General features: G+C 44.1%; 3 protein-coding genes across 3 annotated transcripts in view; 2 read left to right on the top strand and 1 right to left on the bottom strand.

Annotated features, from left to right (window-relative positions):
* Window positions 1–10,562, top strand: part of LOC143925164 (uncharacterized) — a 44,709-nt gene extending 34,147 nt beyond the window's left edge. Inside the window, exons 7-8 of the mRNA XM_077449779.1 lie at window positions 1,257–1,613; window positions 10,185–10,562. Of these exons, the coding sequence (XP_077305905.1) occupies window positions 1,257–1,613; window positions 10,185–10,562 (735 nt within the window). The remainder of the gene's footprint in view (window positions 1–1,256; window positions 1,614–10,184) is intronic.
* The window catches only part of LOC143923342 (kinesin-like protein KIF13A), a 511,776-nt gene that overhangs the window by 346,745 nt on the left and 140,420 nt on the right, over window positions 1–24,611 (bottom strand). The window lies entirely within an intron of this gene.
* LOC143925348 (uncharacterized) lies at window positions 18,599–24,158 on the top strand. Its single transcript, XM_077449921.1, has 2 exons — window positions 18,599–18,953; window positions 23,766–24,158. The coding sequence occupies exons 1-2, from the start codon at window positions 18,627–18,629 to the stop codon at window positions 24,141–24,143; spliced, it is 705 nt and encodes a 234-aa protein (XP_077306047.1). The 5' UTR covers window positions 18,599–18,626; the 3' UTR covers window positions 24,144–24,158.

Raw genomic sequence — 24,611 nt, 5'->3', positions numbered from 1 at the left:
GCCTTGGTGGAGCACTGGGGCCGCTGTAGCCGGATTTTCAGGCCGATTTGTTGGGCTCTGCAGCGGGAGCTAGGCGGGAGCGCAGCTAGCTCATGCGGCGCCGGAACGGGAAGTGTGAAGAGAGTTTAATCATTGCTTTGATATATCCTAATTAATATGCATCACTAATTTACTAACCAACATAGCAGCCTGCATAATAAACAAAATATATAGTATAGCACAACCAAAAAACTCATAAATCAAGTCCAAATATTGACAAAATTCCAACTTAGTGACAGTTCATTGATATCCAGTGACTTCAGTGACCATCACCTCTAGCTGGAATGCCTGCCCACATCCCAATGTTGACCCCACTACAGAGTCACACACGCCTGTAGTGATATCTCTCAGGATGCCTCGGGGGAAACCCTTGCTCCTCATGGTGTTCCTGGATAAGACAGTCCTCCTCTCAGGTTCTCACAATATGGACCCCACTACAGAGTCACACACGACTGTAGTAATATCTCTCAGGATGCCTCAGGGAAACCATTGCTCCTCCTGGTGTTCCTGGACAAGACAAACCTCCTGCTGGGTTCTCATGATATGGACCCCACTACAGAGTCACACACGACTGTAGTAATATCTCTCAGGATGCCTCGGGGGAAACCCTTCCTCCTCATGGTGTTCCTGGATAAGACAGACCTCCTCTCAGGTTCTCACAATATGGACCCCACTACAGAGTCACACACGACTGTAGTAATATCTCTCAGGATGCCTCAGGGAAACCCTTGCTCCTCCTGGTGTTCCTGGACAAGACAAACCTCCTGCTGGGTTCTCATGATATAGACCCCACTACAGAGTCACACACGACTGTAGTAATATCTCTCAGGATGCCTCGGGGGAAACCCTTCCTCCTCATGGTGTTCCTGGATAAGACAGTCCTCCTCTCAGGTTCTCACAATATGGACCCCACTACAGAGTCACACACGACTGTAGTAATATTTCTCAGGATGCCTCAGGGAAACCCTTGCTCCTCCTGGTGTTCCTGGACAAGACAGACCACCTCCTGGGTTCTCATGATATGGACCCCACTACAGAGTCACAAACGCCTGGTGAAATATCTCTCAGGATACCTCGGGAACACGAATCCTCATCACAGTGCCCCTAGACAGCTCAGACCTCCTCCCGGGATCATTCAGCATGTTCACATATTATAATCATCATGTGACTATGCCTTTTAAATTTATTAAGCTTGTAAATATTACTTGATATTACAGGACACATCTCACCCATCTCCAGATGTTGAGATGGAAGAATCCAGCAACATCTTGCCAAGTGACACAATTCCTGATGACTCCGGAGTCACATCACATCAGCACACTTGTGAAGAAAACCAAAATGAGAAAACTGAGGAAGTTCCACATGAACAAAGCATTACTGACACAAACAAAGCAAGTTCACATGACAGCGTTCTACGTCAAGAATGTGTGTTCTCCTCCGAGAAACCAAAAGCTGAACTTGACCTGAAAACCTCATCAAAGATTGAAATGCAAAATGACAAGGGCCTCTGTGACAATGGCAGAGAAAGTGACAAAGAAGTGGCTTCAGATGGACTCCAGAGAACTTGCAGACAGGTAAGGTTTAGGTTTGCAGCAGAAGTTGAATACAAAATGTCTGGAGAAATATTTTCAAGGCAGACCTAACAGACTTAGGTATTTACAGGGAAGTGACCACTGAACTAGAGAACTGCACTGCCTAAATGGACCTTTAGTACTCTTTTATACATTTAAAAAGATTAGATTACTAGTCATCATAGGGTTAATTTACTAAACCGAAGAGTGCAAAATCTGGTGCAGCTGTGCATGGTAGCCAACCAGCTTTGCCAGTACCCTGAGCCTGGGTGAAAGAGGATGAGGAGGATGAGGACGGCTTGGTCATCCACTCTACCAATTCTTCGGCATATTGTGGCTCAACACGTCCAACTGCAGAAAATAAGGACAAGCGTGTCCCATGGCCACATGCTGATAAGGATGCACCGTGTCCACAACCAGCACTGTTGCCTCTAGCATCAGGGCCTGCTTGCCCTTTTTTATTGGCTCGTGAGTGTCTGCCTCTCCTTGTTGGCCTTCCAGACATACTAATGGCCTGCAGGGAGATGTAGCTGCACAAAGCTGGGAAGTATGTACTGCATCTAGCAGAATCAACTGCCTGCCTGTAGTATTATTAGTATGAGAACACCAGCAATTGGGGTAGCTTTATGTGCACACTGTGCAGAGTACACAGTAAACCAACTGTAATTACTGCAGCTGCCTGCTATATAGGATCAGAAGAACACCAGCAATTGAGGTAGCTTTATGTGCACACTGTGCAGAGTACACAGTACACCAACTGTAATTACTGCAGCTGCCTGCGGTATAGGATCAGCAGAACACCAGCAATTATGGTAGCTTTAGGTGTACACTGTGCAGATGGCACAATACACCGACTGTAAATAATGTCAGCATTTGCCTGAAAGCATTGATCATACATTGATTTCCATAAAACAGCATCAGAGACCTGTTTCGATAAACCTTTAAATTCTAATGTACTTTCATCAGCTAAAACATCTACAAATTCCATATTACTTTTCTACTCACCAAATATAAAACTCGTCAGTTTCCCAGCTGTACTCGAAATTCAAGTCTGTCAAGACTTCTGTATATCTGAAATTCTCCGGTCTTTCAGTCAATCGATCAAATTTTCTTCTAGGTTCTTTTCAATCTTTGCGAAGTTAATTTCTGTTCATCACTTCATTCCCCTCTGATCAAAGGATGGAAGTGGAAAAAAAAATTTCGACTTATGATTGACTGGATGACTGAGCCAATGTAAAAAATCGCTCGCAATGTAAAAAATATTTCAATTGTCTTATATATATCTCTTATATATATCTGGTGAGACTGATTGAGATTGTGAGACGGATTTCCTTAATGAGTTCTGAGTCAGCGTAATTCAAAAATGTGTATTTATTTGTACACATTTAAATAGAAAAGAATACTTACAAAAATAGTACAATGATAATCATTAGTATCTTTCTTTCTTATCAATATATCAAGCCATGTGGTCTATTGTACTTATTTAAAATGGCCGAATAACCCTTTGTATGCTAAAAAATCTGTGTGCATGAGATGTGTCCTTCAGAGATGTTCCTTCTAGCTGCAGAAATGTTCAAGAGAAGGACAGACCCCCAATCTTATGACTATATCAACCAAAGTCTCTAATTTCCCGCCCGAAAGATAACTCCTCCTTTACAGAAGTGTGGGCTAATGAGTGATTACTATAGCAATCTAACATCTGTCAGGATGTAGGAGGGGAGAAAGAACTTTAGACTTTAAACATCATCTCATTTTACATAGGATAGATTTCTAAAAGCATATATATATATATATATATATATATATATATATATATATATATATATATATATATATATATATATATATATATATATATATATATATATATATATATATATATATATATATAATGAGCTGGGGAAGTTAAACATAAACAACATTTATCAAAATCCTGACAGGTTTTAAATGTTTACATTTTCAATCATCGCACGTCATAACATAGAATTAATTGACTCAAACTTTTCTTTCACACATTATGGAATATTCATATTTTAAATTAAGTATAATAAAGCCAATTAAAATTTGGATATTAAGAATATAACACCTGCGATATAGGATCAGCAGAACACCAGCAATTATGGTAGCTTTAGGTGCACACTGTGCAGATGGCACAATACACCGACTGTAATTAGTGCAGCTGCCTGCCTGCGGTATAGGATCAGAAGAACACCAGCAATTGGGGTAGCTTTATGTGCACACTGTGCAGAGAACACAGTACACCAACTGTAATTACTGCAGCTGCCTGCGGTATAGGATCAGCAGAACACCAGCAATTATGGTAGCTTTAGGTGCACACTGTGCAGATGGCACAATACACCGACTGTAATTAGTGCAGCTGCCTGCCTGCGGTATAGGATCAGAAGAACACCAGCAATTGGGGTAGCTTTATGTGCACACTGTGCAGAGAACACAGTACACCAACTGTAATTACTGCAGCTGCCTGCGGTATAGGATCAGCAGAACATCAGCAATTGGGGTAGCTTTAGGTGCACACTGTGCAGATGGCAGAATACACTGACTGTAATTGCTACAGCTGCCTGCGGATAGGATCAGCAGAACACTAGCAATTAGGGTAGTTTTAGGTGTACACTGTGCAGATGGCACAATACACCAACTGTAATTACTACAGCTGCCTGCCTGCGGTATAGGATTAGAAGAACACCATCAATTGAACTAGCTTTATGTGCACACTGTGCAGAGAACACAGTACACCAACTGTAATTACTGCAGCTGCCTGCGGTATAGGATCAGCAGAACATCAGCAATTGGGGTAGCTTTAGGTGCACACTGTGCAGATGGCAGAATACACTGACTGTAATTGCTACAGCTGCCTGCGGATAGGATCAGCAGAACACTAGCAATTAGGGTAGTTTTAGGTGTACACTGTGCAGATGGCACAATACACCAACTGTAATTGCTACAGCTGCCTGCCTGTGGTATAGGATCAGCAGAATACCAGCAATTGGGGTAGCTTTATGTGCACACTGTGCAGATGGCACAGTGCACCGACTGTAATTGCTACAGCTTCCTGCACAGAGGATCAGCAGAACACCAGCAATTGGGGTGGCTTTAGCATCTTACCTGGGCTAAAAAAAACAGACCCGGTCTGTTGCTCAGTGGTCCAAAGTCCTCTTTTCTGATGAGAGCAAATTTTGCATCTCATTTGGAAACCAAGGACCCAGAGTATGGAGGAAGAAAAAGAGGCACACACTGCAAGAAGCTTGAAGTCCAGTGTGAACTTTCCACAGTCTGTGTTGATTTGGGGAGCCATGTCATTTGCTGGGGTTGGTCCACTGTGCTTCATTAAGTCCAGGGCCAAGGCAGCCGTCTACCAGGAGATTTTAGAGAACGTCATGCTTCCTTCCACAGACGAGCTCTGTGGGGATGCTGACTTCGTTTTCGAGCAGGACTTGGCACCTGCCCACACTGCCAAAAGCACCAAAACCTCGTTCAATGACTGTGGGATTACTGTGCTTGATTGGCCAGCAAACTCACCTGACCTGAACCCCATAGAGAATTTATGGGGCATTGCCAAGAGAAAGATGAGAGACACTAGACCGAACAATGCAGAAGAGCTAAAGGCCGCTATTGAAGCATCCTGGTCTTCCATAACACCTCAGCAGGGGTACAGGCTGATAGTGTCCATGCCACGCCGCATTGAGTGGCCCAAACCAAGTACTGAGTACATATGCATGCTTCTACTTTTCAAAGGTCCGATATTGTTCTATGTACAAGCCTTGTTTTATTGATTGCATGTAAGATTCTAATTTTCTGAGATTGTGGATTTGGGGTTTTCATGAGCTGTAAGCCATAATCTTCACAATGATGACAAATCACGGCTTGAACTATCTTGCTTTGCATGTAATGAGTCTATCTCATATATTAGTTTCACCTTTTAAGTTGCATTAAAGAATTAAATTAACTTTTGCACAATATTCTAATTTTTCGAGTATCACCTGTATTTTACATTCAGTCCCTGTCCCTCAAGATGCTTACAATCTAAGGTCCCTAACTCACATTGAAACATACACAGGAGAAGGGACATTTTCTAGCAATACTACTGAACCTTCCTGGAATGGAGCTTTACAAAATAGTTGACTGAATGCAAAGTAAAAGTCAATTGAATCAAATTAAATTGCAGAATCAATTTCCTTCTGTGACGTGACTGATCAAAAAAAAACATTTTTTGTTTTCTGGAAAAATTGGAAAAAAAGAAAAGAGTGTGGCATTTGTTTTTTTTTTTGTTTTTATTGATAAATAATATATCTATGACATGGTATTCAAACTATATAACATGAAGACCTTAATGAAAGATATCTGTGATTTTATGTAAAATATTAAATTATTGCAAGCTCTCTTAGCTGAAGACAGGCAAACCCTGGAATACAATTTAACCACTTTCAGACCGGACCATTTTGCTGGTAAATGACCAGAGGTCTTTTTACACTTTGGCACTGCGCTGCTTTAACTGGTAATTGCGCGGTCATGCAATGTTGTACCCAAACGAAATTTGCGTCCTTTTCTTCCCACAAATAGAGCTTTCTTTTAAAGGTATTTGACTGACTTTTATTTTTTGCGATATAAACGTAAAAAGACCGCAAATTTTGAAAAAAAAATGATATTTTCTACTTTTTGTTATTAGAAAAATACAATAAACTCAATTTTAGTCATACATTTAGGCCAAAATGTATTCAGCCACATGTCTTTGGTAAAAAAAAAAGTCAATAATTGTATATTTATTGGTTTGCGCAAAAGTTGTCACATCTACAAACTAAGGTACGTTTTCTGGAATTTACGCAGCTTTTAGTTTACGACTGCCTATCTCATTTCTTGAGGTGCTAAAATGGCAGGGCAGTACAAAACCCCCCCAAATGACCCCATTTTGGAAAGTAGACCCCCTAAGGAAATTGATAAGTGGCATGTTGAGCTCATTGAATATTTTATTTTTTTGCCTCAAGCGATTGAATAATGACAAAAAAAATTTTTATTTTTTTTTTAAACACAAAGTTGTCATTAAATGATATATTGCTCACACATGCTATGGGCATATGTGAAATGACACCCCAAAATAAATTCTGCTGCTTCTCCTGAGTACGGGGATACCACATATGTGGTACTTTTTGGGAGCCTAGCCGCGTACGGGGCCCCGAAAACCAAGCACCGCCTTCAGGCTTTCTAAGGGCGTAAATTTTTGATTTCACTTCTCACTACCTATTACAGTTTTGAAGGCCATAAAATGCCAAGATGGCACGAAAACCCCCACAAATGACCCCATTTTAGAAAGTAGACACCCCAAGCTATTTACTGAGAGGCATATTGAGTCCATGGAATATTTTATATTTTGCCACAAGTTGCGGGAAAATTACAAACTTTTTTTATTTTTTATTTTTTTTACACAAAGTTGTCACTAAATGATATATTGCTCACACATGCTATGGGCATATGTGAAATGACACCCCAAAATAAATTCTGCTGCTTCTCCTGAGTATGGGGATACCACATATGTGGGACTTTTTGGGAGCCTAGCCGCGTACGGGGCCCCGAAAACCAAGCACCGCCATCAGGCTTTCTAAGGGCGTAAATTTTTGATTTCACTTCTCACTACCTATTACAGTTTTGAAGGCCATAAAATGCCAAGATGGCACAAAACCCCCACAAATGACCCCATTTTAGAAAGTAGACACCCCAAGTTATTTGCTGAGAGGCATGTTGAGTCCATGGAATATTTTATATTTTGCCACAAGTTGCGGGAAAATTACAAACTTTTTTTTTTTTATTTAATTTTTTCACAAAGTTGTCACTAAATGATATATTGCTCACGCATGCCATGGGCATATGTGAAATGACACCCCAAAATAAATTCTGCTGCTTCTCCTGAGTACGGGGATACCACATATGTGGGACTTTTTGGGAGCCTAGCCACGTACGGGGCCCCGAAAATCAAGCACCGCCTTCAGGCTTTCTAAGGGCGTTACAGTTTTGAAGGCCATAAAATGCCAAGATGGCACAAACCCCCCCAAATGACCCCATTTTGGAAAGTAGACACCCCTAAATTTACGGGTACACTAGTGAGACTAGGTAATAAATGGCGGGTGCCCTGAAACTATAAAAAAATAACTAACCAACCAGCGTCACCTGTAACAGTTATATGGTGATCACTGGTGAAAGGGTTAACTAGGGGGCAATCAGGGGGCTTTATGCGGTAGTATATGGGGGTCCCTGGCGCTATAAAAAGCTGCGGCAAACCTAAATACCTACCTGCCTAACTAGCGTCACCTGTGACACTAATACAGCGATCAGAAAAACGATCGCTTATTAGGCTGGGTTCACACTGGAGCGATGCGGGAACGCCACGAATCCGCGGCGGGTTCCTGCATCGCATGCCTCCCGGCGGCAGTTCACACTGCCCTATGCGAACTGCTGGGAGTGTCAGTGAAATGTTAATGACACCCCCAGATCAGTTTGCATATCGCAGTGCGATCTGCAAACTCGGATCGCATGGTGTGAACACCCATGCGATCCGATTCTGCTGCGGACCAAAAAAAGGGTCCCGTGCGAGTTTGCGGCGGGTGCGGCGGGTGCGACACGAATTCAGCCATACTATCTGTATGGCTGAACTCGAATCGCACAGAGATCGGATGTGATTTGCACTGCAGTACGGTGCGAATCACATCCGTTCTCATAAACCACTGCAATGTGAACCCAGCCTTAGTGACACTGGCGACAGGGGCTGATCACGGGGTTAAACCTTTATTGGGGGGGTTAGGGGGGGACCTTAGAACTAAAGGGGGCTAACCCTAACTGCCCTAACAGTTATTACAGTCACAAATGACACCCGCCGGGTGATCAGGGGGTTAAACCTTTATTAGGTAATAAATGGCGGGTGCCCTGAAACTATAAAAAAAATAACTAACCAACCAGCGTCACCTGTAACAGTTATATGGTGATCACTGGTGAAAGGGTTAACTAGGGGGCAATCAGGGGGCTTTATGCGGTAGTATATGGGGGTCCCTGGCGCTATAAAAAGCTGCGGCGAACCTAAATACCTACCTGCCTAACTAGCGTCACCTGTGACACTAATACAGCGATCAGAAAAACGATCGCTTATTAGGCTGGGTTCACACTGGAGCGATGCGGGAACGCCACGAATCCGTGGCGGGTTCCCACATCGCATGCCTCCCGGCGGCAGTTCACACTGCCCTATGCGAACTGCTGGGAGTGTCAGTGAAATGTTAATGACGCCCCCAGATCAGTTCGCATATCGCAGTGCGATCTGCAAACTCGGATCGCATGGTGTGAACACCCATGCGATCCGATTCTGCTGCGGACCAAAAAAAGTGTCCCGTGCGAATTTGCGGCGGGTGCGGCGGGTGCGGCGAATGGCTGAACTCGAATCGCAGAGATCGGATGTGATTTGCACTGCAGTGCGGTGCGAATCACATCCGTTCTCATAAACCGCTGCAATGTGAACCCAGCCTTAGTGACACTGGCGGCGGGGGGTGATCACGGGGTTAAACCTTTATTGGGGGGGTAGGGGGGTACATTAGAACTAAAGGGGGCTAACCCTAACTGCCCTAACAGTTATTACAGTCACAAATGACACCAATGCAAAAAAAAATAAAAAATGCATTGGTGTCACTGTGACTGGGGGGGCAGGGGTAATTGGGGGGGTGATCGGGGGGTAAAGGGGGGGTGTGAGTGTGCCTGGCATGTTCTACTGTGAAGTGCCGTGTTGGTGCAACTCACCGATCCTCTCTCCTCGGTGCCGGAACGAAAAATACCGACACAGAGGAGAGATTACATCACTTCCTCTCCTGTGTTTACATTACAGGAGAGGAAGTGATGTCACGAAGGATTTCCATTCGTCGGGAGCAATCGCGAGGGGGTGGCCATGAATGAATGGCCGCCCCCTCATCCCGGATCGCTCCCCAGCGAATACCGACCGCCGCAGGCACCGGGCGGGGGCCCGATCGGGCCCCCCACCCGCGGGAAGGCAGGGACGTAAATTTACGCCCATATGCCTGCCCGTGCCATTCTGCCGACGTATATCGTCGTGCGGCGGTCGGCAAGTGGTTAAGTAACACTGTACTTCTGAATACAGTTCTCAAACAAGAGAAATGCGCATTTCTGCCACTAGAGGGCACTGTATGGGGAAATAATATAGTTTAGTTTGTTTGTGTACTCCCTCTTGTGCCTACTAGTTGGGTGATTGTTGGGATACAGTAGATGATAGATTTTATCATCTCAGATCCCAATTGACAGGTAAGAGGGTAAATTTGTCTAACAAATTAGTTTATCTTCATTACCTTTAAATTATTCCTATTCATGTTCTCCACCACCACAGCATAATGTTTCCCTATAGTCTGCCCAGTAAATAGTTTTTTTTTCTTTTCCTCCTCTCAGTAAAATGGTGAGACCAACAACTAGAGTCTGGAAACATTTTTAGAGTAAATCAACCATTCCGTGTCTATGTTTTGTATGTTTATAATAGTTTTAAAAGGTTTATATATGACCAAAATCTTGATATTACAGGACATGTCCCACCCATCTCCAGATGATGAGAAGGAAGAATACAAAATCCCACCATGTGACACAATTCCTGATGACTCTGGAGTCACATCACAGCACAACACTTGTGAAGAAGACCAAAATGAGAAAAGTGAGGAGGTTCCACATCAACAAAGCAACACTGACACAAACAAGGCAAGTCCACATGAAAGGGTTCTACATCAAGAATGTGACTCCTCCTCTGAGAAAACTAAAGGTGAACATGACCTTAAATCCTCATTGAAGACAGAACCTCCACAAAATGACAAGGGCCTATGTGACAATGGCGGCAAAGGTGACAAAGAGGTGGCTTCAGATGGACTCCAGGGGACTCACAGACAGGTGAGGTTTATGTTTACATGAACTGAATACAAAATGTCTGGAAACACATTTTCCAGAAAGACCCAACAGTTTGTGGGATTTAAATGGAAGTGACCTCTGCACTAGTGAAGAGAGTTTTTTTTTTTTAAATAATTTTTATTAGGAAAATAAAAAAAATACAAAGATTTATGATCAGGCACGATCATTAAAGACAAGATATACATCAAGGTCATATCAAAGTCACGTCCTGGGGCGACATAGAACCACAAAGTGTAGAACGTACCAAGACAGAGTTATCATGAAAAAAAAACTAAACAACAATGACCAGACTGGATAGATAGATCAGCTACTGTTTTGGACCCTAAGGCCGCGTACACACGCGGGGACTGTTTGCTGAAACTGTCCGCCGAAACAAGGTTTCAGCGAACAGTCCGCTCGTGTGTGGGCTTTCAGCGGACAGTTTCAGCGAACAGTCCGCTGAACAAGGTTTTTCGGAAATTCCGAAAAACTGTCCGCTGAAACCTTGTTTCAGCGAACAGTTCCCTCGTGTGTAGGCTTGTTCGACAAACTAAGTTCCGCGCATGCTCAGAAAGGATTTACACGCCGAAAGTTATAATGCAGTGTATAGGATGTCGTATTTTTCGTCCCGTCGTACGTGCCGTTCACGTCATCGCGCACGGTTTCAGCAAACTGTTCGTACGTCGTGTGTGGCCATGTCCGTCCATGCTAATTTTGAGCGGACTGTTTGCCGAAACTGTTTGACGGACAAAGTTTGGCGAACAGTCCCCGCGTGTGTACGCGGCCTAAATAGTACAGTCAATAACGATATATATAAAAAAATAAATAAATAAAAACCAGTACCCCAGGGGCCAAGTGCCTAGCTGCAACTTTGAAAGCGATGTGTTGACTAAAATAAAGAGGAAAGAGAAAAACAGGGGGGACAAAGGGAGGGAGGGGGGGGGTTCAGTGGTAAAGTCCGAAAGGGGTTCCTGGCGAATTGGAGAACTGCGGAGAGGTCTGAAGAGAGTCTTCATGGGGAGGGTTTCGGCCTCTGCATGAGAGACTCGCATTGGCATCAGGAATTGAGCGGGACCTTGTAGATGAAGGAGAGTTGATCCAGCTCGCGTTGGTCTTGCATAGAGACGTTTGTGGTCATGAATAGTTGCCATCTGGCAAGAAAGTCAGCTTTTTGTTTATCATTCGAGAAGTCCGTTGTGAGCCTCTCTGTGTATAGGAGTGATAGAAGGTCTTTGCGGAGTTGGGAGGCTGGAGGGCCAGAAGGCAGGAGCCAGAATCGTAGTATGAGACGGCGGGCCAACAGTAAGCACAACAAGGTCCAGTCCACTGTAGCTCGTGTGGGAAGAGATCCTGGAGAGGGTCTAGCGCTTGTTGAGGTAGACCAAGGTAGCAGGATAGGGTCCCAATAACCAAAGATTAGGAGGAGAGGTTCTCTAGGTAGTTTCATCAAGGTCACATCAAAAATGAAGGCCAAGACCTGGTCCCAAAAGGTAGAGATAACGGGACAAAACCATAAACGATGAGCGAGGGGTGGCTTCGGAAGATGACAATGAGGGCAGGAGGCCCCATTTGATGATGATTTGGAAGAAAGAAAAGGAATGTAGACCCTGTGGGCAATCTTAAGCTGGGTTTCCCTCCAGGTTTCATTAGGCGTCAGGTTGAGGACTTTGTTTAGTCCGAGCAGAATTTTATGGACAAGATCTGAGTCTGGGAATGTAGAGGACCATCGTGCAAAAGAGGTGGAGGAAGCAGGTGGCTGTGATCGTTGTAGAAGCGGCTTGTAGATATCCGATATTTTAAAAGATTCGTTGCGTATCAGCTGATCCATGAAGCTTGATTGGAATCGACGGGAGGCCTCCTTACAAGTATGAGCAATGTAGCTGATGCATTGTTGGTAGTAGAAGAAGTGAGAGGAGGGAATCAGGAATGCGTCCTTCACTTTCTGAAAGGGGAGCGGTTTGCCGGTGATGGAGTCGCACAAAGAAGAAAGAAAGGACAAGCCCCGTGCCGACCATTCGGAAAAGGCCTTACAATGGAGACCTGGAGTGAAACATGGGTTACCTTGAATGGGTAAATGCGTAGATAAGAAAGGCGTAAGTCCGGCCAATTTTCTAGATTCTCTCCATGCTATTGCTGTGTCTCTGAAGACTAGGTTGTGTTGGTGGGGGAGGGGTACCGACTTCCAGCGGCAATGTAACAGGGCGGACAATGAGAAAGGGCGAGCCATAGCGGATTCCAAATCAAAATTAGAGTATCTGGACGAATGTGTAATCCAGTCTAGGCTTGTTCTGAGTAAACAGGCTAAATTATATAACCTAATGTTAGGTAGACTTATACCCCCATCTCCCCTGGGAAGGTGTCATTTTTTGAAAGCAATATGTGGTCTTTTGCCGTGCCATAAAAATTTAGAGATAGCAGATTCCAAAGAAGTAACATCTTTGTGTTTGAGCAGAAGAGGAAGAGTTTGCATAGGATATAATAGTTTGGCAAAGCTGACCATTTTTACAAGGTGGCACCTTCCCATGAGCGAGAGGGGCAGATCCATCCAGTTGGTCAATTCTTGCAATATTTTATTTAACAAAGGGGGATAGTTTAGCTGATATAAAGAAGAAGGCAATTTACCAATTTTGATTCCCAAGTAGGTGATGCAAGAAGATGCTACAGAAAATAGGGAGTCACTGACCCAGGGAGGAGTGGAGAGGGAGCCAATGGGTAAAATTTCACTCTTAGTATAATTAATGCGAAGCCCTGAGCACAACCTAAACTCGTCAAATGTAGTTTTAATGGTGTGAATGTCAAGTGAGGGGTTAGAAGTGAAAATAAGGATGTCGTCAGCGAACAGGGATGTGCGGAGTTCCATGCCTCCAATTTTTATGCCCTGGAGGGGAGCTGAATGAGATAGGTATCTGGAAAGGGGTTCCAAGGCTATGTTAAAAAGTAAAGGGGAAAGGGGGCATCCCTGCCTGGTACCTTTGTGTAAGGGGAAGTTAGGTGAGAGGAGGCCTGCCGCTACCAAACGGGTGGTTGGAGAGGAGTACATCGAGGAAATTAGGTGACTGAATGGGCCTGAGAAACCTAATTTAGATAGGGTCATGGATAGCCAGTCGAAACTGACGTTATCGAAAGCTTTCTCAGCATCTAATGTAATAATAGCATAGGAACCATTGGGGTCCTGTTTGTCAGATTCAAGAGCGAGTAAAACTTTGCGTATGTTTAGAGTGGCTGTCCGACCTTTGACAAAGCCCGATTGGGCAGGGTGGATTAGATGGGGGAGGATATCAGCTAACCTAGTGGCGACAATCTTGGAGAGGATTTTCACATCTAGATTAAGAAGGGAGATAGGTCTGTAAGAGCCGGGTTGTAACGGGTCTTTACCTTTCTTAGAGAGAAGCTTAATTACCGCTTGATTCCCGGATGGGAGGTAGGGACCCCCCGCCCAAATGGAGGAGTAAACCGAGAGGAGAGTGGGCGCTACAAAATGGGTGAGATTTTTGTAAAAGTCACTCGTAAAGCCATCTGGGCCTGGCGCTTTATGAGGGTGCAGATGACGAATGGTAGATTCAATTTCAGCAAGAGTGATGGGGGCGTTGAGGGTCTCTAATTGTTGTGCCGATAGAGTGGGAAGTGTCACATTGTCTAAAAAAGCCTGAGCCTTTTCTCGTACTATGGGCTCAGGTGCATAAAGATCAGTGTAGTATTTCAGCATGGTCTCGTTTATGGCTTGTGGGGAAGAATGTGTCTGTCCCGTGTAATCCCGGAGGGATGTGATGTGGGTGGGGCGATGTCCTCCTTTACAAAGCCTGGAGAGGAGTTTTCCGGCTTTATTGCCATATTTATGAAGGGTAGCAGCCAAGTGAGCCCTCTTTGAACGTTCAAGAGTGTCAGCCCAGGTATCAAAAGCTGACTTGGCTGCAACCCACTCATCATGATGCAAGGTGGAATTGGAGGACGAGAGCTGACGTTGGGCAGCATGTAGCCTGGCACTGGCTAATTTGTAATGCTTGAGAGTGTTGTGTTTAAAGGATGTGGCATAACAGATAATGCGACCACTAAGGTACGCTTTCCCCGCATCCCAAAAAAGATTCGGATCAGCCGCATGTAAGGCGTTTGCGGAGGAGTATTCCGCCCAGGCCTTATCCATGAATGTCAGAAAATCTGAATTATTAGCTAAGAAAGCTGGAAAGCGCCAAAGGTTAGGATGTGGAGGGAGATCCAGTCTGTCTAGGGAGATTGCCACTGGGGTATGGTCAGAAACCGCTATGTCGTGGATTTCAGATTCGGATACCAAGGTTATGAGGTCGTCTGAACCAAAAAAATGGTCAAGTCTGGCTAGGGATTTATGGGGGCTAGAATAGAACGTGAATTCTTTGTCAGTAGGGTGGCTGAGACGCCAAAGGTCTGTCATGTGTAGGGAATCCATGGTGGAGGCAAAGAGAGTAGGGATCATTAAGGAGTCATTCTGTGGTTGTTTTTTTGAGGAGGATCTATCAATCGAAGAGTGCATAACGTCATTAAAGTCACCCCCTACTAAATGAGGTAAGTGGGTGAATTTAAGTAACCACGAAGAAAGTTCAGAGTAGAATTGTTTAGAGGGGTTATTAGGGGCGTAAATAGTGGAAATAAACATATCCTTAGTGCCTATCCGTACCTCGGCGGTGAAGAAACGACCCATGTTATCCGAGAGAGTGGATAGAATTGTGCAGGGAAGGTTTTTGTGAATCAAGAGCAATACCCCGGCCTTCCGACCCACTGACTCGGCTCCATGAACTGATCCCACCCACATTTTTTGCATGCGTGGAAAATCGGAAGCATGTAGGTGGGTCTCCTGTAATAAGGCAATGTCTGCTTTGAGTCTTTTAAGGTGTCGAAGGATCTTCATTCTCTTTTGGGGAGAGCGGAGACCCTTCACATTCCAGGAGACTACTCTAAGAGGAGCGGGATCAGTGGGTGTGAATGGCAGGATATGAGATACAGGTGATCGAGGATATTTAAAAGGCCTAGGCCGAGATCAATGGTGGTACAGGGCATAAGGTGTTGACCAGGGAAGCTTGCATGGTGGAGGAGAGAACCCAACAAGTCACGGGGAAGGAACCAGGGAAGGGCAGGAGAAAAAAGGGCATGGGGGGTAAACAATAAAAATAAAAGGATAATAATCAAACAAATAAACACCAGCATGTACTTCTCTTTTTTCCGCATGAGTTCACTGTGCATAAGGGGGAAGCTCTCCAGCAGAGCCCCGCAGGAGCAGGGGTAAAATGCGGGCAGTGTCGTAGTGTCGCTGGAAGCCCGCCGGACTAGGATATGTGTCACAGCGTAACGAGTAAAAGGTGGACGGGTGAAGCAATACACAGTGGAGTCATGCTAAAATCTAAACAAGTAGAGGAACAGAACAAAAGCCGGTATGGCAATGAAATCCTATACAACAACTGAATCAACGGTACAAAGATAAGATTGTAAACGTGGTATAATAAACAAAAACCTGAACAATCATCCAAGGACGCGAGCGTGAAGCCGAGGAGGAGTAGGCCATTTGTTGAAAACTCGTGGCGTCCGTTGACCAAAGCCTACAGGACCAGTAGAGTATCAGCTCCCGGTGTAAAGTGATGTAAAACGAGGGAAAGACGGATAGAGGACTTTCAGCGAGGAAAGTTGCGGTGCCGATGGTCCGGATCCGAAGCTCGGAATCGTTTAGGGGAATCCTTCCTGGGGCTCCTCTGGTCCAAGGCACGGAGAGTAGAGGCAGACTTGGAAGGAGTATTCAGGGAAGGACCTGAACGAAGTGAGCGTACAAAAGCCTCCGCTTCAGAGGGGTCCTGGAAGGACAGTTGCTCCCCTTTGGGGGACTTGAGACGAAGCACGGCAGGGAATGCCAGAGAGAACTTAATTTGTAATTTAAACAGTTCTGAGCAGATCGGTTGGAAGGCTTTCCGTTTTTTTGATACTTCAATAGAATAGTCCGCGAAAATCAAAATCTTGACCCCATCGACTTGCACTGAGGAAGACTGCCGGAATGCTTGTAGGATTGCGGCTTTGTCCGCGTAGTTCAGATATTTGGCAATGATAGGACGGTGAGTTTTGCGATCCGCATTAAATGATCCTATGCGGTGTGCCCTTTCCACCGTAAAGGGGCCTGTAAGACCGAGTGCTTCCGGGATGTGTTTCGCGCAAAAGTCGCCCAGATTGGCGTTGGGGAGCAATTCAGGGACACCAACGAAACGCAGGCTGGATCGTCTGGATCTGTTCTCTAAATCGTCCAGCTTTTGGAAGACAAATTGAAGCGCTTTTTCCTGCGATCGCTCAGTGGCTTGGGATTGATACAGATCATCCTCTGCCTCAGAGATTCTATGTTCAAGGTCATCAAGTCTGGTAGCATGCTCTGTGATTTGGGCTTTGATTTGATGCATCCCAGCCTGTATGGCTTTCTCCACAGAAGCTGTGATCATGGGAGACAGCAGGGCAGCCACAGCTTGTGCTATGCGATTAGTGTGTCCATCATCCCCCGGGGGCGGCTGGTGTGAAGCAGCATTAGGGTTGTGAGGGGGCTGTACAGTGTGCCCACGGTGGTGTGGTGTGGTGGACCTGAGGTAGCTGGGGGTGTTGGGGTGGCGACCCCGCTTACCTCCATGTCTGTGTCCGGTCGATCTGCTGCACAGGCCTGAGAAGGAGGAGCGGAGTGGGCCGGAGCCGAGTAGGCCGACGCCGGGGGCTCAATTTGCGGCCGGTCCGCGGCCGCGTACGAGCGGGATCCCGTATTTTCGACTAATCGATCCATAGGAGCGGGGATCGTGGGGGACCACCCGGAGCCTTGGTGGAGCACTGGGGCCGCTGTAGCCGGATTTTCAGGCCGATTTGTTGGGCTCTGCAGCGGGAGCTAGGCGGGAGCGCAGCTAGCTCATGCGGCGCCGGAACCGGAAGTGTGAAGAGAGTTTAATCATTGCTTTGATATATCCTAATTAATATGCATCACTAATTTACTAACCAACATAGCAGCCTGCATAATAAACAAAATATATAGTATAGCACAACCAAAAAACTCATAAATCAAGTCCAAATATTGACAAAATTCCACCTTAGTGACAGTTCATTGATATCCAGTGACTTCAGTGACCATCACCTCTAGCTGGAATGCCTGCCCACATCCCAATGTTGACCCCACTACAGAGTCACACACGTCTGTAGTGATATCTCTCAGGATGCCTCGGGGGAAACCCTTGCTCCTCATGGTGTTCCTGGATAAGACAGTCCTCCTCTCAGGTTCTCACAATATGGACCCCACTACAGAGTCACACACGACTGTAGTAATATCTCTCAGGATGCCTCAGGGAAACCATTGCTCCTCCTGGTGTTCCTGGACAAGACAAACCTCCTGCTGGGTTCTCATGATATGGACCCCACTACAGAGTCACACACGACTGTAGTAATATCTCTCAGGATGCCTCGGGGGAAACCCTTCCTCTTCATGGTGTTCCTGGATAAGACAGACCTCCTCTCAGGTTCTCACAATATGGACCCCACTACAGAGTCACACACGACTGTAGTAATATCTCTCAGGATGCCTCAGGGAAACCCTTGCTCCTCCTGGTGTTCCTGGACAAGACAAACCTCCTGCTGGGTTCTCATGATATGGACCCCACTACAGAGTCACACACGACTGTAGTAATATCTCTCAGGATGCCTCGGGGGAAACCCTTCCTCCTCATGGTGTTCCTGGATAAGACAGTCCTCCTCTCAGGTTCTCACAATATGGACCCCACTACAGAGTCACACACGACTGTAGTAATATTTCTCAGGATGCCTCAGGGAAACCCTTGCTCCTCCTGGTGTTCCTGGACAAGACAGACCACCTCCTGGGTTCTCATGATATGGACCCCACTACAGAGTCACAAACGCCTGGTGAAATATCTCTCAGGATACCTCGGGAACACGAATCCTCATCACAGTGCCCCTAGACAGCTCAGACCTCCTCAAGGGATCATTCAGCATGTTCACATATTATAATCATCATGTGACTATGCCTTTTAAATTTATTAAGCTTGCAAATATTACTTGATATTACAGGACACATCTCACCCATCTCCAGATGTTGAGATGGAAGAATCCAGCAACATCTTGCCAAGTGACACAATTCCTGATGACTCCGGAGTCACATCACATCAGCACACTTGTGAAGAAAACCAAAATGAGAAAACTGAGGAAGTTCCACATGAACAAAGCATTACTGACACAAACAAAGCAAGTTCACATGACAGCGTTCTACGTCAAGAATGTGTGTTCTCCTCCGAGAAACCAAAAGCTGAACTTGACCTGAAAACCTTATCAAAGATTGAAATGCAAAATGACAAGGGCCTCTGTGACAATGGCAGAGAAAGTGACAAAGAAGTGGCTTCAGATGGACTCCAGAGAACTTGCAGACAGGTAAGGTTTAGATTCGCAGCAGAAGTTGAATACAAAATGTCTGGAGAAATATTTTCAAGGCAGACCTAACAGACTTAGGTATTTACAGGGAAGTGACCACTGAACTAGAGAACTGCACTGCCTAAATGGACCTTTAGTACTCTTTTATACATTTAAAAAGATTAGATTACTAGTCATCATAGGGTTAATTTACTAAACCGAAGAGTGCAAAATCTGGTGCAGCTGTGCATGGTAGCCAACCAGCTTTGCCAGTACCCTGAGCCTGGGTGAAAGAGGATGAGGAGGATGAGGACGGCTTGGTCATCCACTCTACCAATTCTTCGGCATATTGTGGCTCAACACGTCCAACTGCAGAAAATAAGGACAAGCGTGTCCCATGGCCAAATGCTGATAAGGATGCACCGTGTCCACAACCAGCACTGTTGCCTCTAGCATCAGGGCCTGCTTGCCCTTTTTTATTGGCTCGTGAGTGTCTGCCTCTCCTTGTTGGCCTTCCAGACATACTAATGGCCTGCAGGGAGATGTAGCTGCACAAAGCTGGGAAGTATGTACTGCATCTAGCAGAATCAACTGCCTGCCTGTAGTATTATTAGTATGAGAACACCAGCAATTGGGGTAGCTTTATGTGCACACTGTGCAGAGTACACAGTAAACCAACTGTAATTACTGCAGCTGACTGCGATATAGGATCAGAAGAACACCAGCAATTGAGGTAGCTTTATGTGCACACTGTGCAGAGTACACAGTACACCAACTGTAATTACTGCAGCTGCCTGCGGTATAGGATCAGCAGAACACCAGCAATTATGGTAGCTTTAGGTGTACACTGTGCAGATGGCACAATACACCGACTGTAAATAATGTCAGCATTTGCCTGAAAGCATTGATCATACATTGATTTCCATAAAACAGCATCAGAGACCTGTTTCGATAAACCTTTAAATTCTAATGTACTTTCATCAGCTAAAACATCTACAAATTCCATATTACTTTTCTACTCACCAAATATAAAACTCGTCAGTTTCCCCGCTGTACTCGAAATTCAAGTCTGTCAAGACTTCTGTATATCTGAAATTCTCCGGTCTTTCACAGTCAATCGATCAAATTTTCTTCTAGGTTCTTTTCAATCTTTGCAAAGTTAATTTCTGTTCATCACTTCATTCCCCTCTGATCAAAGGATGGAAGTGGAAAAAAAACTTTCGACTTATGATTGACTGGATGACTGAGCCAATGTAAAAAATCGCTCGCAATGTAAAAAATATTTCAATTGTCTTATATATATCTCTTATATATATCTGGTGAGACTGATTGAGATTGTGAGACGGATTTCCTTAATTAGTTCTGAGTCAGCGTAATTCAAAAATGTGTATTTATTTGTACACATTTAAATAGAAAAGAATACTTACAAAAATAGTACAATGATAATCATTAGTATCTTTCTTTCTTATCAATATATGAAGCCATGTGGTCTATTGTACTTATTTAAAATGGCCGAATAACCCTTTGTATGCTAAAAAATCTGTGTGCATGAGATGTGTCCTTCAGAGATGTTCCTTCTAGCTGCAGAAATGTTCAAGAGAAGGACAGACCCCCAATCTTATGACTATATCAACCAAAGTCTCTAATTTCCCGCCCGAAAGATAACTCCTCCTTTACAGAAGTGTGGGCTAATGAGTGATTACTATAGCAATCTAACATCTGTCAGGATGTAGGAGGGGAGAAAGAACTTTAGACTTTAAACATCATCTCATTTTACATAGGATAGATTTCTAAAAGCATATATATATATATATATATATATATATATATATATATATATAATGAGCTGGGGAAGTTAAACATAAACAACATTTATCAAAATCCTGACAGGTTTTAAATGTTTACATTTTCAATCATCGCACGTCATAACATAGAATTAATTGACTCAAACTTTTCTTTCACACATTATGGAATATTCATATTTTAAATAAAGTATAATAAAGCCAATTAAAATTTAGATATTAAGAATATAACACCTGCGATATAGGATCAGCAGAACACCAGCAATTATGGTAGCTTTAGGTGCACACTGTGCAGATGGCACAATACACCGACTGTAATCAGTGCAGCTGCCTGCCTGCGGTATAGGATCAGAAGAACACCAGCAATTGGGGTAGCTTTATGTGCACACTGTGCAGAGAACACAGTACACCAACTGTAATTACTGCAGCTGCCTGCGGTATAGGATCAGCAGAACACCAGCAATTATGGTAGCTTTAGGTGCACACTGTGCAGATGGCACAATACACCGACTGTAATTAGTGCAGCTGCCTGCCTGCGGTATAGGATCAGAAGAACACCAGCAATTGGGGTAGCTTTATGTGCACACTGTGCAGAGAACACAGTACACCAACTATAATTACTGCAGCTGCCTGCGGTATAGGATCAGCAGAACATCAGCAATTGGGGTAGCTTTAGGTGCACACTGTGCAGATGGCAGAATACACTGACTGTAATTGTTACAGCTGCCTGCGGATAGGATCAGCAGAACACTAGCAATTAGGGTAGTTTTAGGTGTACACTGTGCAGATGGCACAATACACCAACTGTAATTGCTACAGCTGCCTGCCTGCGGTATAGGATCAGAAGAACACCAGCAATTGGACTAGCTTTATGTGCACACTGTGCAGAGAACACAGTACACCAACTGTAATTACTGCAGCTGCCTGCGGTAAAGGATCAGCAGAACATCAGCAATTGGGGTAGCTTTAGGTGCACACTGTGCAGATGGCAGAATACACTGACTGTAATTGCTACAGCTGCCTGCGGATAGGATCAGCAGAACACTAGCAATTAGGGTAGTTTTAGGTGTACACTGTGCAGATGGCACAATACACCAACTATAATTGCTACAGCTGCCTGCCTGTGGTATAGGATCAGCAGAATACCAGCAATTGGGGTAGCTTTATGTGCACACTGTGCAGATGGCACAGTGCACCGACTTTAATTGCTACAGCTTCCTGCACAGAGGATCAGCAGAACACCAGCAATTGGGGTGGCTTTAGCATCTTACCTGGGCTAAAAAAAAACAGACCCGGTCTGTTGCTCAGTGGTCCAAAGTCCTCTTTTCTGATGAGAGCAAATTTTGCATCTCATTTGGAAACCAAGGACCCAGAGTATGGAGGAAGAAAAAGAGGGACACATTGCAAGAAGCTTGAAGTCCAGTGTGAACTTTCCACAGTCTGTGTTGATTTGGGGAGCCATGTCATCTGCTGGGGTATGTCCACTGTGCTTCATTAAGTCCAGGGTCAAGGCAGCCATCTACCAGGAGATTTTAGAGCGCTTCATGCTTCCTTCCGCAGATGAGGTCTATGGGGTTGCTGACTTCGTTTTCCAGCAGGACTTGGCACCTGCCCACACTGCCAAAAGCACCAAAACCTGGTTCAATGACTGTGGGATTACTGTGCTTGATTGGCCAGCAAACTCACCTGACCTGAACCCCATAGAGAATTTATGGGGCATTGCCAAGAGAAAGATGAGAGACATGAGACCGTACAATGCAGAAGAGCTAAAGGCCGCTATTGAAGCATCCTGGTCTTCCATAACACCTCAGCAGGGGTACACGCTGATAGTGTCCATGCCACGCCGCATTGAGTGGCCCAAACCAAGTACTGAGTACATATGCATGCTTCTACTTTTCAAAGGTCCGATATTGTTCTATGTACAAGCCTTGTTTTATTGATTGCATGTAAGATTCTAATTTTCTGAGATTGTGGATTTGGGGTTTTCATGAGCTGTAAGCCATAATCTTCACAATGATGACAAATCACGGCTTGAAGTATCTTGCTTTGCATGTAATGAGTGTATCTCATATATTAGTTTCACCTTTTAAGTTTCATTAGAGAATTAAATTAACTTTTGCACAATATTCTAATTTTTCGAGTATCACCTGTATTTTACATTCAGTCCCTGTCCCTCAAGATGCTTACAATCTAAGGTCCCTAACTCACATTGAAACATACACAGGAGAAGGGACATTTTCTAGCAATACTACTGAACCTTCCTGGAATGGAGCTTTACAAAATAGTTGACTGAATGCAAAGTAAAAGTCAATTGAATCAAATTAAATTGCAGAATCAATTTCCTTCTGTGACGTGACTGATAAAAAAAAACGTTTTTTGTTTTCTGGAAAAATTGGAAAAAAAGAAAAGAGTGTGGCATTTGTTTTTTTTTTTCATTGATAAATAATATATCTATGACATGGTATTCAAACTATATAACATGAAGACCTTAATAAAGATATCTGTGATTTTATGTAAAATATTAAATTATTGCAAGCTCTCTCAGCTGAAGACAGGCAAACCCTGGAATACAATTTAAGTAACACTGTACTTCTGAATACAGTTCTCAAACAAGAGAAATGAGCGTTTCTGCCACTAGAGGGCATTGTATGGGGAAATAATACAGTTTAGTTTGTTTGTGTACTCCCTCTTGTGCCTACTAGTTGGGTGATTGTTGGGATACAGTAGATGATAGATTTTATCCTCTCAGATCCCAATTGACAGGTAAGAGGGTAAATTTGTCTAACAAATTAGTTTATCTTCATTACCTTTAAATTATTCCTATTCATGTTCTCCACCACCACAGCATAATGTTTCCCTATAGTCTGCCCAGTAAATAGTTTTTTTTCTTTTCCTCCTCTCAGTAAAATGGTGAGACCAAAAACTAGAGTCTGGAAACATTTTTAGAGTAAATCAACCATTCCGTGTCTATGTTTTGTATGTTTATAATAGTTTTAAAAGGTTTATATATGACCAAATCTTGATATTACAGGACATGTCCCACCCATCTCCAGATGATGAGAAGGAAGAATACAAAATCCCACCATGTGACACAATTCCTGATGACTCTGGAGTCACATCACAGCACAACACTTGTGAAGAAGACCAAAATGAGAAAAGTGAGGAGGTTCCACATCAACAAAGCAACACTGACACAAACAAGGCAAGTCCACATGAAAGTGTTCTACATCAAGAATGTGACTCCTCCTCTGAGAAAACTAAAGGTGAACATGACCTTAAATCCTCATTGAAGACAGAACCTCCACAAAATGGCAAGGGCCTATGTGACAATGGCGGCAAAGGTGACAAAGAGGTGGCTTCAGATGGACTCCAGGGGACTCACAGACAGGTGAGGTTTATGTTTACATGAACTGAATACAAAATGTCTGGAAACACATTTTCCAGAAAGACCCAACAGTTTGTGGGATTTAAATGGAAGTGACCTCTGCACTAGTGAAGAGAGTTTAATCATTGCTTTGATATATCCTAATTAATATGCATCACTAATTTACTAACCAACATAGCAGCCTGCATAATAAACAAAATATATAGTATAGCACAACCAAAAAACTCATAAATCAAGTCCAAATATAGACAAAATTCAACCTTAGTGACAGTCCATTGATATCCAGTGACTTCAGTGACCATCACCTCTAGCTGGAATGCCTGCCCACATCCCAATGTTGACCCCACTACAGAGTCACACACGCCTGTAGTGATATCTCTCAGGATGCCTCGGGGAAACCCTTGCTCCTCATGGTGTCCCTGGATAAGACAGTCCTCCTCTCAGGTTCTCACAATATGGACCCCACTACAGAGTCACACACGACTGTAGTAA

This window comes from Lithobates pipiens, unplaced genomic scaffold (genome assembly GCF_037356315.1).
Source record: "Lithobates pipiens isolate NorthernLeopardFrog02 unplaced genomic scaffold, aLitPip1_a1.2 Scaffold_22, whole genome shotgun sequence".
Lineage (NCBI taxonomy): Eukaryota > Metazoa > Chordata > Amphibia > Anura > Ranidae > Lithobates > Lithobates pipiens.
This window is presented reverse-complemented; position numbering and strand designations above follow the sequence as displayed.

Bases quoted from the DNA above. Each gene is read 5' to 3' on its own strand.
- LOC143925348 (XM_077449921.1), top strand. From the start codon at position 18,627: ATGGAAGAATCCAGCAACATCTTGCCAAGTGACACAATTCCTGATGAC. The intron at 18,954-23,765 runs GTAAGGTTTAGA...TTGATATTACAG, and splicing joins TCCAGAGAACTTGCAGACAG to GACATGTCCCACCCATCTCC.